This window comes from Podarcis erhardii (genome assembly GCF_964252035.2).
Source record: "Podarcis erhardii genome assembly, chromosome: 2".
NCBI lineage: Eukaryota > Metazoa > Chordata > Lepidosauria > Squamata > Lacertidae > Podarcis > Podarcis erhardii.
The window spans coordinates 68,619,632-68,637,213 of NC_138498.1; the positions used below are offsets into that span (position 1 = coordinate 68,619,632).

The 17,582-nt window shown below is 42.4% G+C and overlaps 1 protein-coding gene across 1 annotated transcript in view; it reads right to left on the minus strand.

The window, feature by feature from the left end:
* Nucleotides 1–354: 354 nt before the first annotated feature.
* Nucleotides 355–17,582, minus strand: part of LOC309336293 (double-headed protease inhibitor, submandibular gland-like) — a 30,299-nt gene continuing 13,071 nt past the window's right edge. The window contains exons 5-8 of the mRNA XM_081851918.1: nucleotides 3,536–3,612; nucleotides 2,619–2,647; nucleotides 1,777–1,886; nucleotides 355–487 (exon numbers count right to left, since the gene is read on the minus strand). Coding sequence (XP_081708044.1) covers nucleotides 433–487; nucleotides 1,777–1,886; nucleotides 2,619–2,647; nucleotides 3,536–3,612 — 271 coding nt within the window. The 3' untranslated portion in view covers nucleotides 355–432. The remainder of the gene's footprint in view (nucleotides 488–1,776; nucleotides 1,887–2,618; nucleotides 2,648–3,535; nucleotides 3,613–17,582) is intronic.

A 17,582-nucleotide genomic window follows, 5' to 3' on the forward strand; every position in this document is an offset into this window, starting at 1 on the left:
GTGGGTCCTAGTCTCAGTGTCTAACTAATCACCTGGCTGTGTACAGGTGTGTTTTTTTTGGGGGGGGGGTTACTCTGCAGAACTCAATTGCCAGGACTCAAAAATGTAATAGTCGAAAGGGAGAAGATTCTCCTGATTGTTTGACTCAGTTCCCTGATTGTGCGTTATTAGTAACAAACTTCAAGACCAATCTCTTGCCCAAATCATATAATATTTTTAAGAATAGATAATACACAAATAAATGTATGGAGCGTTTGATAATGTTGCTGAGCTTATTTATTGATAAACCGAATTAAGATGTTGCGAGGTATTCACTTGCTCACAGAGGATAAGCAAAGAGAAGAATGGATTTATTTTTTTGTGGTGATGCGATGAGTGAAGCTTAAAGAGAAATGGGTCTTCTTTTGTAGATGTTTCATAGTCTTGTGCATCTTAAGCTTTTTTGCATTCTCCATAGTATTTCAGTTCCAGCTTTCTTCCACTTTCACTGATTAGAAAAAAGAAGTAAATAAATATGAGAATTCATAATATGAAGCTTTCATTATAACTCCTTAAAGAGAAATACTATATAGGTGGGAAAGCTTATGCCATCATTGCTCTTTGTCTTTGGGATGGGAAAGGGCTGAGGAGGAATCCTGTCTGAGACCCTGGAAAACAGCTTCCTGTCAGCCTAGCCAATATAGAGCAATATTCTTTTCTGGTCTACCATTTGTAGAAGATCCCCCTTCTCCCGCCTTCATTGTACATCTGTGTCAAACTTCTCTAGGAGCAAATGTTCAGACTTTTACCTAGTGCAATTTCAAGATCCACATTAAGGAAACACCTAGTGTAGGCCTTTGTAAAGTAGGCCTTCATAATAATGTTCTTACTATCCCCTAATTGTGAGACGTGGGTGGTGCTGTGGGTTAAACCACAGAGCCTAGGACTTGCCGATCAGAAGGTCGGCGGTTCAAATCCCCGCGACGGGGTGAGCTCCCGTTGCTCAGTCCCAGCTTCTGCCAACCTAGCAGTTCAAAAGCACGTCACAGTGCAAGTAGGTAAATAGGTACCGCTCCAGCGGGAAAGTAAACGGCGTTTCCGTGCACTGCTCTGGTTCACCAAAAGCGGCTTTGTCATGCTGGCCACATGACCCAGAAGCTGTACGCCGGCTCCCTCGGCCAATAAAGCAAAATGAACGCTGCAACCCCAGAGTCGGTCACAACTGGACCTAATGGCCAGGGGTCCCTTTACCTTTATCCCCTAATTCCCTGATGGCTTTTTTGGTTATTTTTCTTCTGGGCCATCCCTACTACCTTTTGCGTTGGGTCTGGCCTGGTGGGATGGCGATAGAGCCCTTCTGGGCATATTCCCCCTGCCCCCCTCACTCTTAGCAGGAGCAACAAGAGTGTCAGGAGGGTGGTGCATGTGAATAGCCCTCCCAATCCACTCCATTTTCAAATTCAGGGCTACCTACAGATTAGCTCTGCTCACCATGTTCCTTTGGGCCTCATTAGCCATGGCTTAGAACCTGACATTCTGCAAAATGATTCCTGCACTTCCCAGGGGAGGGGTGTCCCCCTGCTTGACTTTCCTTCTACATGGGTGCTGATTCTCTTTTTCTTTTCCGTTTTTTTATTATTATTATTTACATCTCACCATGCTTATTGCAAATATAATCATGTACTTTTAAACTTCCAACAAAGGTGTCAGGGGGGGGGAAGATTCCTGCACTGCATGAGGTTGGACTACATGACTCTCAGGGTCCCTTCCAACTCTATGATTCCATGATATACTTACATATATGCATTGCAGAAGAAACACTTGTTGCCATAGGTCTTGCCATCAGAACCGCAGTGGGCCTGGTACTCCATGGTGCATATTTGGTTTGGATACCCTTTGCAATATTTCTGAAGACGAAGGACACAACAGTTTTAAAGGTCCTCCCCGCTTAACCTTTGGGCTACCCATTGTGGGCACTTACACCTGTCAAATTATAGATCGTCACTGCCAGGGATTTCATGCAAGACATATTAAAGTTTAAAATATTGCAGGGATAGAACAGGTACAAATTTTTCATACTGTGAAACAAAATTTTCAGACATGGTAGTCCCCTCAGAGAAGATTAATCTTGCCAAATTGCGAGTGAGCAGCTCTAGGGGTTTCATGCTAGACACATTTAACGGTTGTTTTTGCAAAAAAAAATACTTTAAAAACACACACACTGAGTGCCTGGATTCTTAAGACAGTGGCCAAATAATATGCCTGCAAGGTTGGGCGGTCTGCTTAGTAATAACTGAATAACCCCACAAGGCTACTACTGAACACAAGCTGAGACTCTCTTATAAATTGTGGGTAGCAACTGGAACTAATAATAATACCACCAACTTTTTTATTTTATTTTTAAGGGGTGGGATTAGAGATGTGAAATCCTGGGAAAAACCCAGCTCTTGTATGTTATATTTGTGTCGATGTGTTTTTGTTCCCTGTATTTTAAATTCTATTTTAAAAATTGACACACACGCACACACAGAGACACAGAGAGAGAATATTTTAAAATTCCAAAAGAAGTATAAATTCACTTATCTTAACTTCATGCTACTTCCATGTTCTATCATAAGAATAAATGATTTCCCACTTACCTTTTCAAATGATGCTTTAACAACAACATCTAGATGCAAAACACAGAAAATGTGAAAATTATTTTGCAAATCCATATGCTGTATAATAGTCCATTTGATAACATTTATTTCTAGGAACTGAAAAGTGGGGTGCATTGTCTCTTGTACATCCTATGTTATCCTAAAAAGTGCCTTGGCAATATGCAATTTCCTTCAAATGCCACTGAGCATGGATAGGAAGACAATCAAATCAATGGGAAATGGTTCAGTCCATTAACTACACTAAATAAAAATAACTGTATATACTGGTTTAGTCCATAACTAACTGGGACACAGTTCTGTTGATTTCCCTTGAATGCCTGGCTGTGGTGCTTTGCATGTTTAGAATCATGGCTAGGTCCACTTTTTATGTCACAAGAGCCATGTGGAGACCATGAAGATAGGAGGGTACATGGTAGCTTCAAGGGGAATTAGTGTTTCGAGCCTCAGCTTTCAAAAAGGCTCCTATTGTGTGAATAGTGGTGGGCGCTGTGTGCAATGTAGAGCCCTGATGTACAGCATCTTTATTAGATAGAGTAAATTTAACATAGCAAGACATTCATACTGGTTCTTTCTGGCATGTATCATTTCATATATGAGGAACCTTGAGAACAGACATGTTTCAGTGCCCAAAAGAATGTGGGAAGGCTCCAGTGTGTATGTGTTTTGGGGAGATGTGTGCCCTTGCCCCCAGGGTCCCTATGCTTAACAACAATGTCCCCTCCTTCCGTAAGGTTTAAACCAGCAAACAGAATGGTTTGCAAGGAGATTTTAACTGGATTTAGTCAACACAGGTGGAGCCTTCCTACACTCATCTGAAGACACGAATAGTCCATGGATTCTTTGGTCCCCACACCTCTCCGAGAAAGAGAACTTTTGCAATATGAAATATTACTCACCTGAGTACAAAAAGAAGACCATCAGAGTGAGGAGGAGAAAGCTGCTTGGCTTCATGATTTTGCTGGAGGGTTTGGATCTGTTGGCCTCTTAGTGCTTTTTCAAGCAGTAGACGCTTTTCAGATTCCACTGGTTATGGATGAGGTCTCGTATCTCTTCCATGTATTTATGGAAGTTTCTGCAGCCTTGATGATGAAATCTCCCAATTTTTGAGAAATATTTACACATGCAAATGTGATTGCAGAGGACTGCAATGTCTTGTACCAATTTTAATGGTTTCCCTTTCAATGCACATTCCACGTGCATGCAATAAACATTTGGCAACCGGTTCCTTAAGAAATACGGCCTTCTGGTGTGATGATGACATTGCTGTTGCAGGTCACAAGAAATGAGGTACAAACAAAACAGTTTTAGAAGTTCTGGGATTCTTTTGATCATAGTACAAAGAAAAACAAAGGAGCCTTACTCGTTCAGCGTGTAAGCCATAAAATAAAAGAGGTATTGTTGTCCCAGAAAGCAATACAAACACATTATATACGTCAAACTCACTTATTATCTTTAATTGTTTAAGACCACAGAAGTGGAAAACAAGCATGGAGAAAACAAGATTTGGTGAGAAAACAAGCCATGAATGGAGAAAACAAGCCATGAATGTATGGCGTGAGCATCTTGGATTTCCATTGTTTGAGGCCATTTTCTTCTGAATACAAGTTACTGGGAAAACAGCAGGTGGGTCCAGTGTTTTTGCCCTCAGGTCCTGCTTGCAGGCATCCCATAGGTATCTGGTTGTCAGCTGTGAGAACAGGATCCTGGGACAGAAGAGACATGGCCATGATCCAGCAGGGGTATTCTTATGTTCTGATTAAACCACACTTCCGATGCCCAGAGTATTGCCCTAACAATATCTTTCCCATTTTTCCTTGGAGATTCTCCTTGAAGTGCCATATTCATTCTACTGAGATCGCAGTGGTAAGGCAAATCCTTGATACTTTTAAGGACCAATGTCACATTTCTCGGCTCTCTCACAATTGTAAATGGGACTCAACAGTTCGGTGGTTTTGGAGAGTGCTGGTTGCATTGCCTTCTTTTTCAAAGTGTCAGGTATTTTGTCCGATCTTTGCATCAGAACATAATAATGCTTACTTCAGGTAAGTTCCAGTGGCTGCAGTGGCAGGAAGGCAGCCCCACAGCTCTGGCCCACCCAGTATGCCACTTCTGGATGCTGGCAGTGGGTCCAGCAGATATGGAGCTCTATTTACTTCAGCAGCAATGAAATGATATCACCCTTCTCTAGAAACTCACGTGATACATTGCAATAAAGTTAACTGAGAATGTTACTGTCTTTTAATTCATTTTTATTGATTCACTTTGAAAATATCTGTTATCTTTTCTATGACTTATGTTTGAGACAATAAGCTGTTCCATGTACTATTTGCTAACTGGATGGTTGCCAAATGTTTATTGAATTGTGCACTAAAAGGAAACTGTTGAAATTAGTACAGGACACTGCAGTCCTCTGTAATATTCCATTTCCATATGCAAATATTTCTTGAAACTGGGAGAGTTCGTCATCAAGGTCACAAAGACTTCCTTATATGCATGGGAGAGAGGTTAGATCGAACTGCTTGGAAGAGCACTAAGAGGCTGACAAATCCACCATTGCAATCATGAAGTTGCCTGGCAGTGGTCGGGCAAGCGAGGTGCCAGTAGGGGGTGATGTCTGTTTCATTTCTCCAATCTGGGTGGGCTGACTCTGGGGGTTATGCGATCTTGTAGGTAAACTGGTCCCAAGTTGTTAAGGGCTTAATATGCTAATGGGAACACCTTGAACTCTGCCTGGTTCCTCATCCAGGATAGGCAATGGACCAATTTCTTGGACACAGGGACTACTTACCCACAGTGCATCCATCTTGCCAGGTTTCAAGCTCAGCTTGATTTTATTCATCCATTTCACCACTGCTTCCAGGCAATGGCCCAGGTACTGTACAGCCTCTCTGGATTCAGATGTTGTGGCAAAGTAGAACTGAGTGTCGTCAGCATACTGATGGCACCTCACTCCGAAACTCCTATTGACCTCGCCCAATGGAATCATGTAGATATTAAATAGCATTGGAAATAAGCACTCCATAATGTAGCCACAAGATGGCCCCCCAAACAGTGTCCCAAAGCTATTCTCAGGACTTGGTCCTGAAGATAGGATCAGGACCACTGTAATACAGTGCCCCCAATTCCCATTGCCTGGAGCAGAGGCAGACTTAGAGGAGCGTGACCAGTTTGGTCGCACTGGGCAGGGAGTCTCTGGGGTGCCTCAGGAGTCGCTGCAACTAGGATATAGAATGGAAGGTGAAAGGTAGGCGGGGGCTCAAAATTTGGGACTCCAAGGCCCTCCACTGCCTGGAGCTGGACCAGGAGAATACCACGGTTGATGGTGTCAGAATAAATGGCATCAAAATTATGTCAATGCTTCTGTTGCTTCTACAGTGGGCAATCTGCACCTAATACCACACTGCCCATTTCTGATTCTCATTGGAGCTCCATTGAAGTTACTTATTTTAATTAGAAAAATAAATGCATTTAAAAAGCAGGAGCAGTTTTTCCCCCCCAATATCCCCTTAGTACTAGGCATGGTTATTTTGCAGAGGGTGCATATATGTACCAATACATGCAGGATGACTGGTGTGCAGGGATGGTCACTTCATCCAGCAGGCAGAGGGATTTGGCAGGGGGCATCAGCGCCCTCACCTTCGTTTTTCCACTCTTAAGATCAGTTTCCCACATTTCCCATAAGTCAGGGCTGCCTCTAGGTCCCAGCTCACAGAGGACCAACGCCAGGCTGCTATTATGTACAAAAGTCTTTATTGAAGTATAATTTCCATTTTAAAGCCAGAGCGTGCAACCCTACGTCTAGACTCTAGATAGGCGAAGTCCCCTCTGAGTCACTGCCCCTTCCGCACCAGTTTAAGATCCTAGCCCGGCTCCACCTCCTGCGCTGTTCCTTCCTCCTCTGGGTCCTTCTGCCCCCTGGGGTTTCCTCCCTCCTGGACTCTTCTGACGCTGACCCCCCTGAGTCTTGCCCTTCCTTCCGGCGGGCTTTAGGACCTGGCTCCCTATCCGGGCTACCTGCTGTGCCGCTCGCCTGTACATTTGAACATGGCGCGCGCGCCCAGCCGGTGACTTTCCTCCTGACCGTTTCCCCGCTCTCCGATGGAGGCGTGGCCAATCCTGACTCATCTCCTCCCTCTGGTGGTGGGAAGACTGGTCCCGATGCCTGGGACTCCTCCCCCCCACTACGCTCTGGTGGGGACGCTGGTCCTGATTTCCAACTGCTGCTCAGGGAGTCCCCGCTGGCCCCTTCCTTCTGGGGTTTCCCCCTTGCCCTGGCCATCGGCGCTCCTCTCTGTGAATCTTCCGATTCGCTGGAGAGACTCGTGGAATCTCTCTGACCACTGTCACTGCCTACACCCCCCTCGTATTCCTCCTCCTCACTCTCCATTTGCTCCTTCTCCTGTGTCTCTGCTCCTGAACCCCTGACAGTTTGCAAATAAAGAAATAAAGAAATAAAGAAATCTGCACAAAATTTCACCAGCATTTTAGTGTGAATTTCTCCCCAAAGGCCCATTTTTTGCATGCTGTTGCTCCAGCTATAATGCATTTTTACTGTTACTTTCATGAATATGTGAATTTATATGTGTACTTTACTCTAAAATACGATTTTTTTTAATACACATTACTTGGCAGGAGAACCGAGCTGAAAAATTCAGAGAAGTGTGAATTTCAAAAGATGGCTTTTTTTTGGTTCACATCTTGCTGTGGAAAGCGTCAAACAGGTCCGCTTGCCATTACATGCCAACTGAATGGAATGTCTCCCTCATCCTCACTTGGGGGTTTTGCTTGCAGAGTTGTCGCTTCCAAGACCTAGAAGAAAGACTGACACCAGAAGCTGGTCAGCAAAACCATTGGTGCAGCTCAAGTGTTTTTCTCTCTTTTTCATGCCTTTTCATTCTTGCTGACAGAGAATTTCAACCTGTGGGTTACTTTGCAACAACAGGAATGTTTAGATTAGGACCTGTGATACGGATCTGCACATCCACATATACAGTGGTACCTCGGGTTACAGACGCTTCAGGTTACAGACGCTTCAGGTTACAGACTCCGCTAACCCAGAAATAGTACCTCGGGTTAAGAACTTTGCTTCAGGATGAGAACAGAAATCGTGCGGCAGCAGCGGGAGGGCCCATTAGCTAAAGTGGTACCTCAGGTTAAGAACAGTTTCAGGTTAAGAACGGACCTCCAGAACGAATTAAGTACTTAACCCGAGGTACCACTGTAAATACCCAACAGCCCTATTAGAACTGCTTGCCTGTCTGGAGCTGTATTTACAGTTGAATACCTACCTCTGCCATGTAGATAATACGTAGGTGTATTTGTGGTGTTCTCTCTGGTTCTTTGTTTCTTCTCAGATAAGCATCTTTCAGTATATCAGAAGTTTTATTTCTAACCTGCTCAATGGTGCAAAAAACCCTCTCTTGTTAATCAACTGGGGGGAAAAGAGAGAGCAATCAATGGGACTTCACACTGTTAATACAATATTTGAAATATCAGTTATTTCAATGGGATTGCAAGCATTGGTAGACTGAACAGTAAAACTCTACCCTTCCCTGCCTTCACCAACCATCCATCACCTTCATGTGTGTATAATTCCAATAGTGACTTAGAGTAGAGAACATCAAATAAAAAGAATAAAGGGGAAATGGGGGGGGGGGAGAGAGAGAAGAAAGAGAAGAAAGAAAGTTAAAAATAAAAGCGTGAAAGAAGGAAGGAAAAAAGAATGACAAAAAGAAAGAGAAGTAAAAAAATGACATCCGATTCTCTGTTAGTTACATTTAAAGAGAACATTCAAAGTATTTAGTCCCGTGTGACATCCATCTGCTCCTCCTTCTGCCAAGTTACATTTTCCCCATCTTCAGACCCAGACATCTCAAATTCATTCATTTTCTCTTCCACATAAAAAGTTCAAAAGGGGTTCTCCAATTATTAATTTCAATAAATGTCATCGACGATTCCGCCATGTTGAAAAATAAATCCTTTTGTCCTTGTTCACACAAGAACCTCTCCGCTGTGGTCATATGTTAAAACAATATTCCATAGTTATTTACGTATTGTATTTTCATTCAGCTCCATATCTTCTGAATCCATTTCCCATTGTCCGTGATTTTTCATCCTAATTTAGAGGCGGATTTTGGACAGTGTAGGTGGTTCCACTGCACTGGATGCTGAGACTAGAGGGAGCTGCAGAGGTTCATAACTATATTGTACTGAATTGAGCAGAATGGAAGGCGAGAGGTGGGGGTGGGGGTGCCAAATTTTGGCCTGAAATTTTAAAGACCAAAGTCCACCACTGAGTTCAGAAGTGATTACCCAAGATGATCCCGTTCTTATGATCAATAACAATTGATTATATTGAGCTTCATGAAGAAAGGTGATTTGCAACCCCATCAAGTCAACAACATGAATTAAGGAAAGGACCCGTGGAATTTATTCAACTAGGACACCTGAAAGCCCCTGAAAATGAGGGGAGGAAATCATTGGATAGGCTACAGGCTCAGACTCTTCTCACCCCCAAACGTACCATATAATCCAATTTTCCCCATGGTGATCACAGTGATCCCATCATAGGATTAATCTTTTCTGTTACATACTGGACCTCCCAATTCTAGCCTTTTCAACACATGCAGGCAATGTGAAACATTTTAGGCCTTAGTGAGTGTGGCACAGACATATAAAAAGGTAAAGGTAAAAAGGTAAAGGACTCCTAGACAGTTAAGTCCAGTCAAAGGTGACTATGGTGTGCGGAGCTCATTTTGCTTCAGGTTGAGGGAGCTGGCGTTTGTCCACAGACAGCTTTCCAGGTCATGTGGCCAGCAGGACTAAACTGCTTCTGGTACAACGGAATACCATGATGGAAGCCAGAGCACAGAGAAATGCTGTTTACTTTCCCACCACAACAGTACATATTTATCTACTTGACCTGGCATGCTTTCAAACTGCTAAGGTGGCAGAAGCTGGGACAGAGCAACAGGCACAGGCACATGGGATCCTGACCAAGCTGAACACTACCTGTTAACTGTGTGGGTTTGGGCTTCACTGGCTGCTTGTTTCTGAAGTCCCAGCCAAGCAGCTAAACTAGGGATTTTAATGAGCCACTGGTGGGCTTCCATGCAGGGCTGGCAGATTGTGTTGGCAAAGTGAGTATAGGTAAAGAAAATACAGGTTAACTCTAAAGGTTTCCCAAATTCAATGCTCTCCACTTGTAGGGAATTTTTTAGGAGAACCCCCAGCACCAGAAGATGCCCTCAGCCTCCTCTTCCTGTCAGCTTGACTCCAAAAAAAGCTCAGGCATAGCTTGCCCTGCTCCCACCTGGCCAAGGGGAGGACAAAAGGATACAATCTTTCTGTCTTGCAGACCCATTCACAAAGGCAGCAGCTGAGCTGAGAACCATAATGTCATACTGGATCATGTTTGTGTGAACATCTGACCAAACTATGCATTCACAGGGTTGAGAAGTGGGAATCGTTGAAAGAACATTCAGACTAACTCTTCTCCTTCTTCATTATAGTATTAAAGGAGACAAGCATAAGGAAGATACACAGCAGCACCCACTCACCCCCCAAATACCTATGCAGTATACATGTTAATCCAGACACAGATTAATATTCACTTCAAGTTCCTCAGAATGCACAGTAGCTTGATATTTTGAAAATATCATTTCCTATCAACCCATCCATGTGACTTTTCAGCCTTTTACAATGCATTGGCAAATGACAGTTGTATGCTGAAAAACAGCATCTTCTAAAAATTCAGTTCCAAAGAATGACACGATTTAAGGAATAAAAATCAATTTTTAAGACTTTGTAAAAGAAAAGGGTTGAATAAATCCTTTCGCCTTTGTTCACACAAGAGCCTCTCCACTGCAGTCATGTGTTACAACAATAGTCCATCATTATTTACTTATTGTATATTCAATAATTCACATCCAGTTCCATATCTTCTGATCCCTGTACCTTCTGATTCAGGCAATGAGAAATTAAATTTCTTCCTATGTAATAAGTATGTAGGAATGATTTTTTTCATTCATTTCTCCTCACCATAAAAGAAAAGAAAAAAGTGATCTATACTTATACTTGTAAATAAAGCTTTGTGCAATGTACCTTCATTCCAGTGTGATTCTTGGAAGAACAAAGGTTTAACTATGATATGACAAATAAATAATCTTATTTTATTTATAGAGTTCAGAAATGAACAGTTTTGTTTGGCACTGGGGAATTGGCACTCTGACAGGTTAGTTCAGATATGTTTCCTATCCATTTTTCCATCAGTGTATATGCTGTGTAATTCCCTTGTATTTCAGGTTGGGCTGCTTCTGTATCCTTAGAGTTACTGTACTTTTTTTGGTGAAAGAAAACATAACAGCTTCCAGAATCAATCAGCATAAATATTAAATTCAGTGTATTTTTTTTATCAGGCCTCTGGCAAGTGCTTCTACTCACTAAAGTAGTCCTATTGATGAAATGGCAGGTAGACCCAGAGAACAATGAGTGAAACCACATGCCTGAACTGGTGATGTCTCTGCTTTTTAAGATGCTGTCTAGGTTTGCCATCACCTTTCTGCCAAGGAGCAGGCGTCTTTTAATTTCATGACTGCTGTCTCCATCTGCAGTTATCATGGAGCCCAAAAAAGTAAAATCTCTCACTGCCTCCATTTCTTCCCCTTCTATTTGCCAGGAGGTGATGGGACCAATGGCCATGATCTTCGTTTTTTTGATGTTGAGCTTCAGACCATATTTTGCACTCTCCTCTTTCACCCTCATTAAAAGGTTCTTTAATTCCTCCTCAGGAGTTACTCAGGAGTTACTCCTCAGGAGTTACTGTCAGGAGTTACTGCCAGGCAAATGTGAAGGCATGTTGGACAACAGACTTACAACAAATACTTTTTGGGAGACTGTTTCTTCAGAGAAACAAGAAGATGATGTATTTGAGATAGTAGGATGAGGCCTAGCTTGAGGTAGACATAGCACTGGGGTGGGCAATTTGGCCTGGAAAACATGAGGCCAACGTAACAGGAAGTTCTATATTCCCAATTCCATACAGCTCTTAGAGAGACCTCAGAAAGTCTCTCTCTGTCCAGGAAATTGAGGCTGTGTACACATTACTGTTTACTATGGCTCCAGTATGTTTCATGACTGGTGCGTGAACCTGAGTATGCATGACATTAGTCCAATCCATATGTATCCTGTAATATCTTGAGACATACGGCTCTTTCCCTTGAAATAGGCTTCCACCTGATTTGAAAAGCAAGCTGTGGTTAAGCTGAAATGTGTGCATTTCAGACATACATTGCATGTCCAGGTGACAGCTTCACTGAATAGGAGTTTAGGGGAGAGTTTCTGTTGTGAGGAAACCAAACAACTAATGTGTATCCCCTCCCCCTCTCTGGTGTGTACAGCAACATAAAATTATGACTTGAAATGCAACAGGCGGAAACAACCTCACTGCATTGCAAGCCACTAACTAATACCTAGCCTAAAAGTTATAAAATGCATATTTTCTGTTCCCCGTCTCCACTCCCTTCCCCCATATGTGTGTGTGTGTGTGTGTGTGTGTGTGTGTGTGTGTGTGTGAAGATCAACAGCCTTATCTCTTTCTTCTACTCTTTCCCATAAGTTCTCTCTGGGCATTCCAGTCCCATATAAAAGCAATGCATGAGGTGCTTCCATTGGTGTCCACATCTCACCTTTAGGCAATGGGGAAAAACATTCCTTTTTAACCAAGCCTTTGGTTGATCTTATTGACATCCAACACCCTTTTCGAATGTGGTACTTGTGGGGGGGGGTTATTGGGTTATTGCTTTTAGTTTGATTTTATATGTTGTGGTCTTGTTGTAAACCGCCCTGTGACCTCCAGATATAGGGTGGTGTATAAGTTGAATAAATAATAATAATAACTATCCTGGTGTTATGGTCCGGGTTACAGGCAATCAGTGACCTGTCTTGGTACGTCGGGACCGGGGTAGAGGTCGGGAAGCAGGAATCAGCAGTCCAGGGTCAGCAGTCCAGGGGTTCGGAGGCCAAGAGAAAGGAAGCCAAGAGTCTGAGGGTCAGGAAACCAGGAGTCAGGAAGCCAAGGCTCCAAGAGTCAGGATACCAGGAGTCAGGAAGCCGAAGCACAGCTAGGTGGGAAGCGTGTTGCTGTGGCAAAGAGCCAGAGGAAACTGCTGGTCTTATATACCCCTCCTGGCCCTTGCCACCAGGTGCTACGAGTCTTCTGTCAAGCCTCACCTGTGCATCCGTGCCTTGCCCTTCCAGGCCAAACTCAAGAAGGCCCCAGTCCTGTGAGACCCTACCAGTCACAGGGCCTGGCACCTACACAACCTCCTGACACCTGGGCTGACTGTAAGCAAGAAGGTGGGAAGATGGGGGCTGTGAGAGCAGACTGAGGTTGGCAAGGCCGTGCCCTGCTTTCCCAATAGACCAGCCTCCATTGCTCACTGGGATGCTTGGGCCATTTGTCTTCACCTTAGGGGGTTCCCCTTCACCTCAGATGTTCTGTACTTCTGAAAACCTCAGGATGCCCCCAAATCTGCTGGTTGTGTATGTGTGTTGCCATTTTGGCTACACAATAATAGGCAGTAAATTTAGCAATAAAGTTGGATAGTCCCCCTGGTGCACATGGGAAGTGTTCCAAAAATGTTGTTCCTGCAGGTAGCTCAGGGGGACACATTTTATCTCACCCCTCCCAGTTCCAAGATGACTCAGGAGTGCTTGCAGCTCATGAAGGGAGGGAGAGGGGGAGAGGGGAGGTCCACCTGGTGGGTTAACCACCAACCAGAAGAGAGTGGGAGCTTCGCTTTATAAGCCAGCCTTTCCCCTAAGTCTGTTGGCTAACAAGCTGGGTACATCTGCCATGTTGATAGCAATCTCCTGGGGCTGTGCTGATGTGGATAGTTTTTAAACACCTACATCAAAATCTGAAGGTTTCCTAATCCAATAGTAACATGAGGGGGAATATTTTGTGTGCTAAACAAATGTGTGTGTGTGTGTGTGTGTGTGTGTGTGTGTGTGTAAATGGGTTCTATCTGTGTGGTCTCTTAAAATTAGACACAAACACACTATACTGTCCCAACTTTATATTCAAAGGGGAAAGCCTACCATCATCAGTGTCTTCTCATGAAGAATGCTTCCTGCTCATAGGTAGCAGGCCAGCATTAGGAACTGGTGCCCATTGGGACTGGTAGAGCAGAAAACAGGGAAACCAACAATTGATGGATTTGGAGCCAAGCACATCTGCTGGGTGGTTGTAAGTAAGAAGCCAGTCAGGGCGAAGAAGGCTGAAGTTGGCTCCATTTGCCCTAATGAATCCGTCGTCAATGCATACTAGAAGGGGTCTACCTTAGATGTCTCCCTAATAAGCTGCCTTTCTACAAGCAGGGATGTTGTGTGTGTGTGTGTGTGTGTGTGTGTGTGTGTGTGCATGTATGCATGAGTGCAAATCATATTGACAGGCAATCTAACAGTCTGAAGTAAATTTATCTTGAGTAAATTCTGCTGAGTGTTTAGCTTTACTCTTTCTCTCGGTGTGTAATTATTAACAAACTTCCAAATATTATGTTGTCCCCCAAATTCCATAAATATATTACCTTTCTGCGTGGTGCTGAAAAGTGGGGGGCTATTTTTTAAAAAATTAGATAATAGGCTAAACAAACAGAACATAAATAAATATACTGAGAGATGTTTGTCCCAAGGGAACAATACAAGACTGATAATGCTGCTTAGTTTATTTATTGATTAATCAAATGAAGATCTTGCCGGATATTCCCTAGCTGGCAATGCAAAGTATAAGCAGAAGGAAGAATATATTTCTTTGTGGTCATGGTATGAGTGAGGTATGAAGAGAAAGGGACATTTCCCTCAATAGATGTTCCTTAGTCTTTAGCACATTCCCCAAGGTGTCTCAGTCTCAGTACTCTTCCACTTGCGCTGATGAAGGAAAAACAAAACCAGGAACTCAGTGAGATAATTCAAAAGATGCATGCTTCACCATTACTCTGTAAACAGAAATAATACAAAGATGAGTAGAGATGGACCAATATGTCAGTTTGGGTTTCTCTTATTTTCTTATTTCTGCACTCTTAAATCTAGTGCCTCATATTACTTAATCAATCTGTCATTTTCATTTAAAAAAAACACCTTTTTTTTTTGCAGACTCCCCCCCAACTTTGATTGTATTGTTTTTCTAATATAAACATTTTTGCACAGTTTTTTTTATTTTTAAATGATATTTATTAAAGTTTCCAATAATACACATAAACACAAACAACATTACAAACATACACACATACACAAACAAAAACAAGTATAATTTCAATTAAACCTTATTTTCAATGACATACTTCCATGACTTCCCCACACCTCCCCTTCTTGTATTCCAATTCCATATGTTTGATTCAACAGGTTCTTATCCCCAATTTTTAACCTTATTATATTTAGTTCATTGTTATATTTAGTTCCTTATTATATGACCAATTTTACCTTATACGCCTCAGTCTTTATACTTTAAAATCTTTTTCTAAGATCGACCCCTGTTCTCTTCCACAGTTTCCCCATTTTATCCTCATAACAAAACAAAATAGAAAAAAGAAGAAATCAAAATATTCTTATACACCCTTTGGATTCCCAAACTCCCCCCCCCCCTTTCCCGGTTTCAATCCCCAATATATATCATTCTATCTATTCTCAGCCTGGAGACCTTACGTCAGAGGCTCTCAATTCTCTCTCAGTTCCTCTTTGCCAGTTTTTTTGGTAGTCCTTTATGTAAAACCTCAAATCTCGGAGAAACCCTGTCTCGATAATGTCCATTTTTCTTCTAACCAGACCTCTATATTCGAAAGTGGAGTTCAAATCTTGTTTCTTAATCCTTTTGAATCTAAGTGTCCCAAAAACTCCAACTTCCATCTTAATCAAATTTATAATCCATAGGTCTTCAGGTCTCCATCTAGGTAGGTCTCTCCGTTCTTCATTTTCCAATTCAGGCCAAGTCTTCATCATCCAGTTCTTATTTTCCTTTATGTCCTTCTTGTCAGGCCTCTGGCCTTCCTTAGCCTTCTGCAGCATTGTAACTCCTCCTTCCTTTCCCTCCAGATCATCATGTATCTCTTGTTCCGCTTTCTCAGATTTATCAAGTTTCTTTTCCTGCTCAGCTGCAAAGACTTTTGTTTCCGCTACAAGGGCTTTTGGTTCAGGAACAATGACTTGAGTCAAGTCCCTTCCATTTTCAGTAAAGTTATTTACTGTTTCATTCAGTGCCATGACCCCTGTAGCCAAAATATCACTCTGTTCTTGAAGCTTTCCCAGGAGATAAAAAGTCCTGTTCAGCTCAATAAGTATTTTTCCACTTGCAGCCATTTTTGCAGTGTCCCAGAACCCCCTCTAGAGAGATTATGGATACTTACTATCCTTCTAATTACTATCCTTATGGATACTTACTATCCTTCTAATTTTGTGATGCAAAACTGCATCACAAAAGTTAAAGACGTGAAATTTGAAAGATAGCTTTGTTTGGGTATTGGTTTGTGAAGTATGAATTAGGTAATTTTGCATTAAAATGTGAACTAACCTGAAATTCCACCCCCACCCGGCACCATGATAGGTGAATAAGGTAAGTTAATTATTGCTGTATATCTTTGCTGCAGCACGACTTTGTAAAATATTCTCCTTTTTAAAATGTCATTTTATGTCAGATTTATTTATTTTTTAAGTTGAGTTGAGACTTAGCAATTCCAAAATTCACATTAGGGCAACACCTGTATTAGGTCATTATTACCTTTGCAATAACTGTATTATTGCCCCACCAGGGATTTATTTATTTTTCTTATGGGCCAATATGGCTACCGTTAATATTTGTGAAAATGGAAGACGGATTCATTGTAGCATTTCCTTCAAATATTTTACTAATTTTGAGCTGCCTACAGAGTAGCTGTGCTCACCCTTTTCAATTTGTACTTTATAAGTGAAATGTATACTCACATATATGCATTGCAGAAAAGACACTTGTTGTCATAGGTGATGCCATCAGAGCCACAGTGGGGATTAAGCTCCTTGGTGCATGCTCCTTTGGGATACCCACGACAATATTCCTGCAGAAAAAGTAAATGACACTGTTGAATTATTCCCTCCTTGACATTTAGACTGCAAAGGGAATTCAAAAGTAACAAATGTGACATTTGTAAGGATCTTTGCATCATATTGTTTTGTTTGGCACCAGAGAATTGTCACTCTGACAGGTTAGTTCAGATACGTTTCCTCTCCTTTTTTCCATCATTGTATATGCTGTGTAATTCCCTTGTATTTCAGGTTGGGCTGCCTCTGCATCCTTAGAGCTACATTACTTTTTTGTTGAAATAAAACACAACAGCTTCCAGAATCAATCAGCATAAATATCAAATCCTTTCTCCCACATATTCTCAAACAAACCACTATTGTCAGACACCTTCTTTCCAGCCGCCACTCACTTCCGTAGTTCCAACACTTCCTTATCCTTTCTCCTACTCCTTCACATGAGAAAATGAGCTTTGGTCAATATGGTTGGTTAAGTGTATTTTATATGTCTCTGGCAGGTACTTCTACTCACTGAAGTCCTACTGATGAAATGGCAGATAGACCCAGAGAAAAATGAGTGAAACCACATGCCTAAACTGCATGTTTGCTTTTTCAGGATAGCAACGTGTGAAAGAGCAACTGTTAGTTTTGCTGCAGTGGTGTAGCCTTGCAGAGGAGAAGGGGCAAAGGTGTTTGGTGGAAGACCAGCAGTAGGCAGAGGAAGAGCCAATGACAGCCAAAGCCAACTAAGTCTGGTCCACTGATCCTTCCTGCTGAGTTCTAAAAGGGCGACACTGAGCCTAAGGAGGAGAAAGTTGACAGGCTATGGACCCTCTGTGGACTGGTTTTGCTACCTGAGGCAAAGTGGGAAGGTGTCACCCTGCCCTGCCGCCGCAG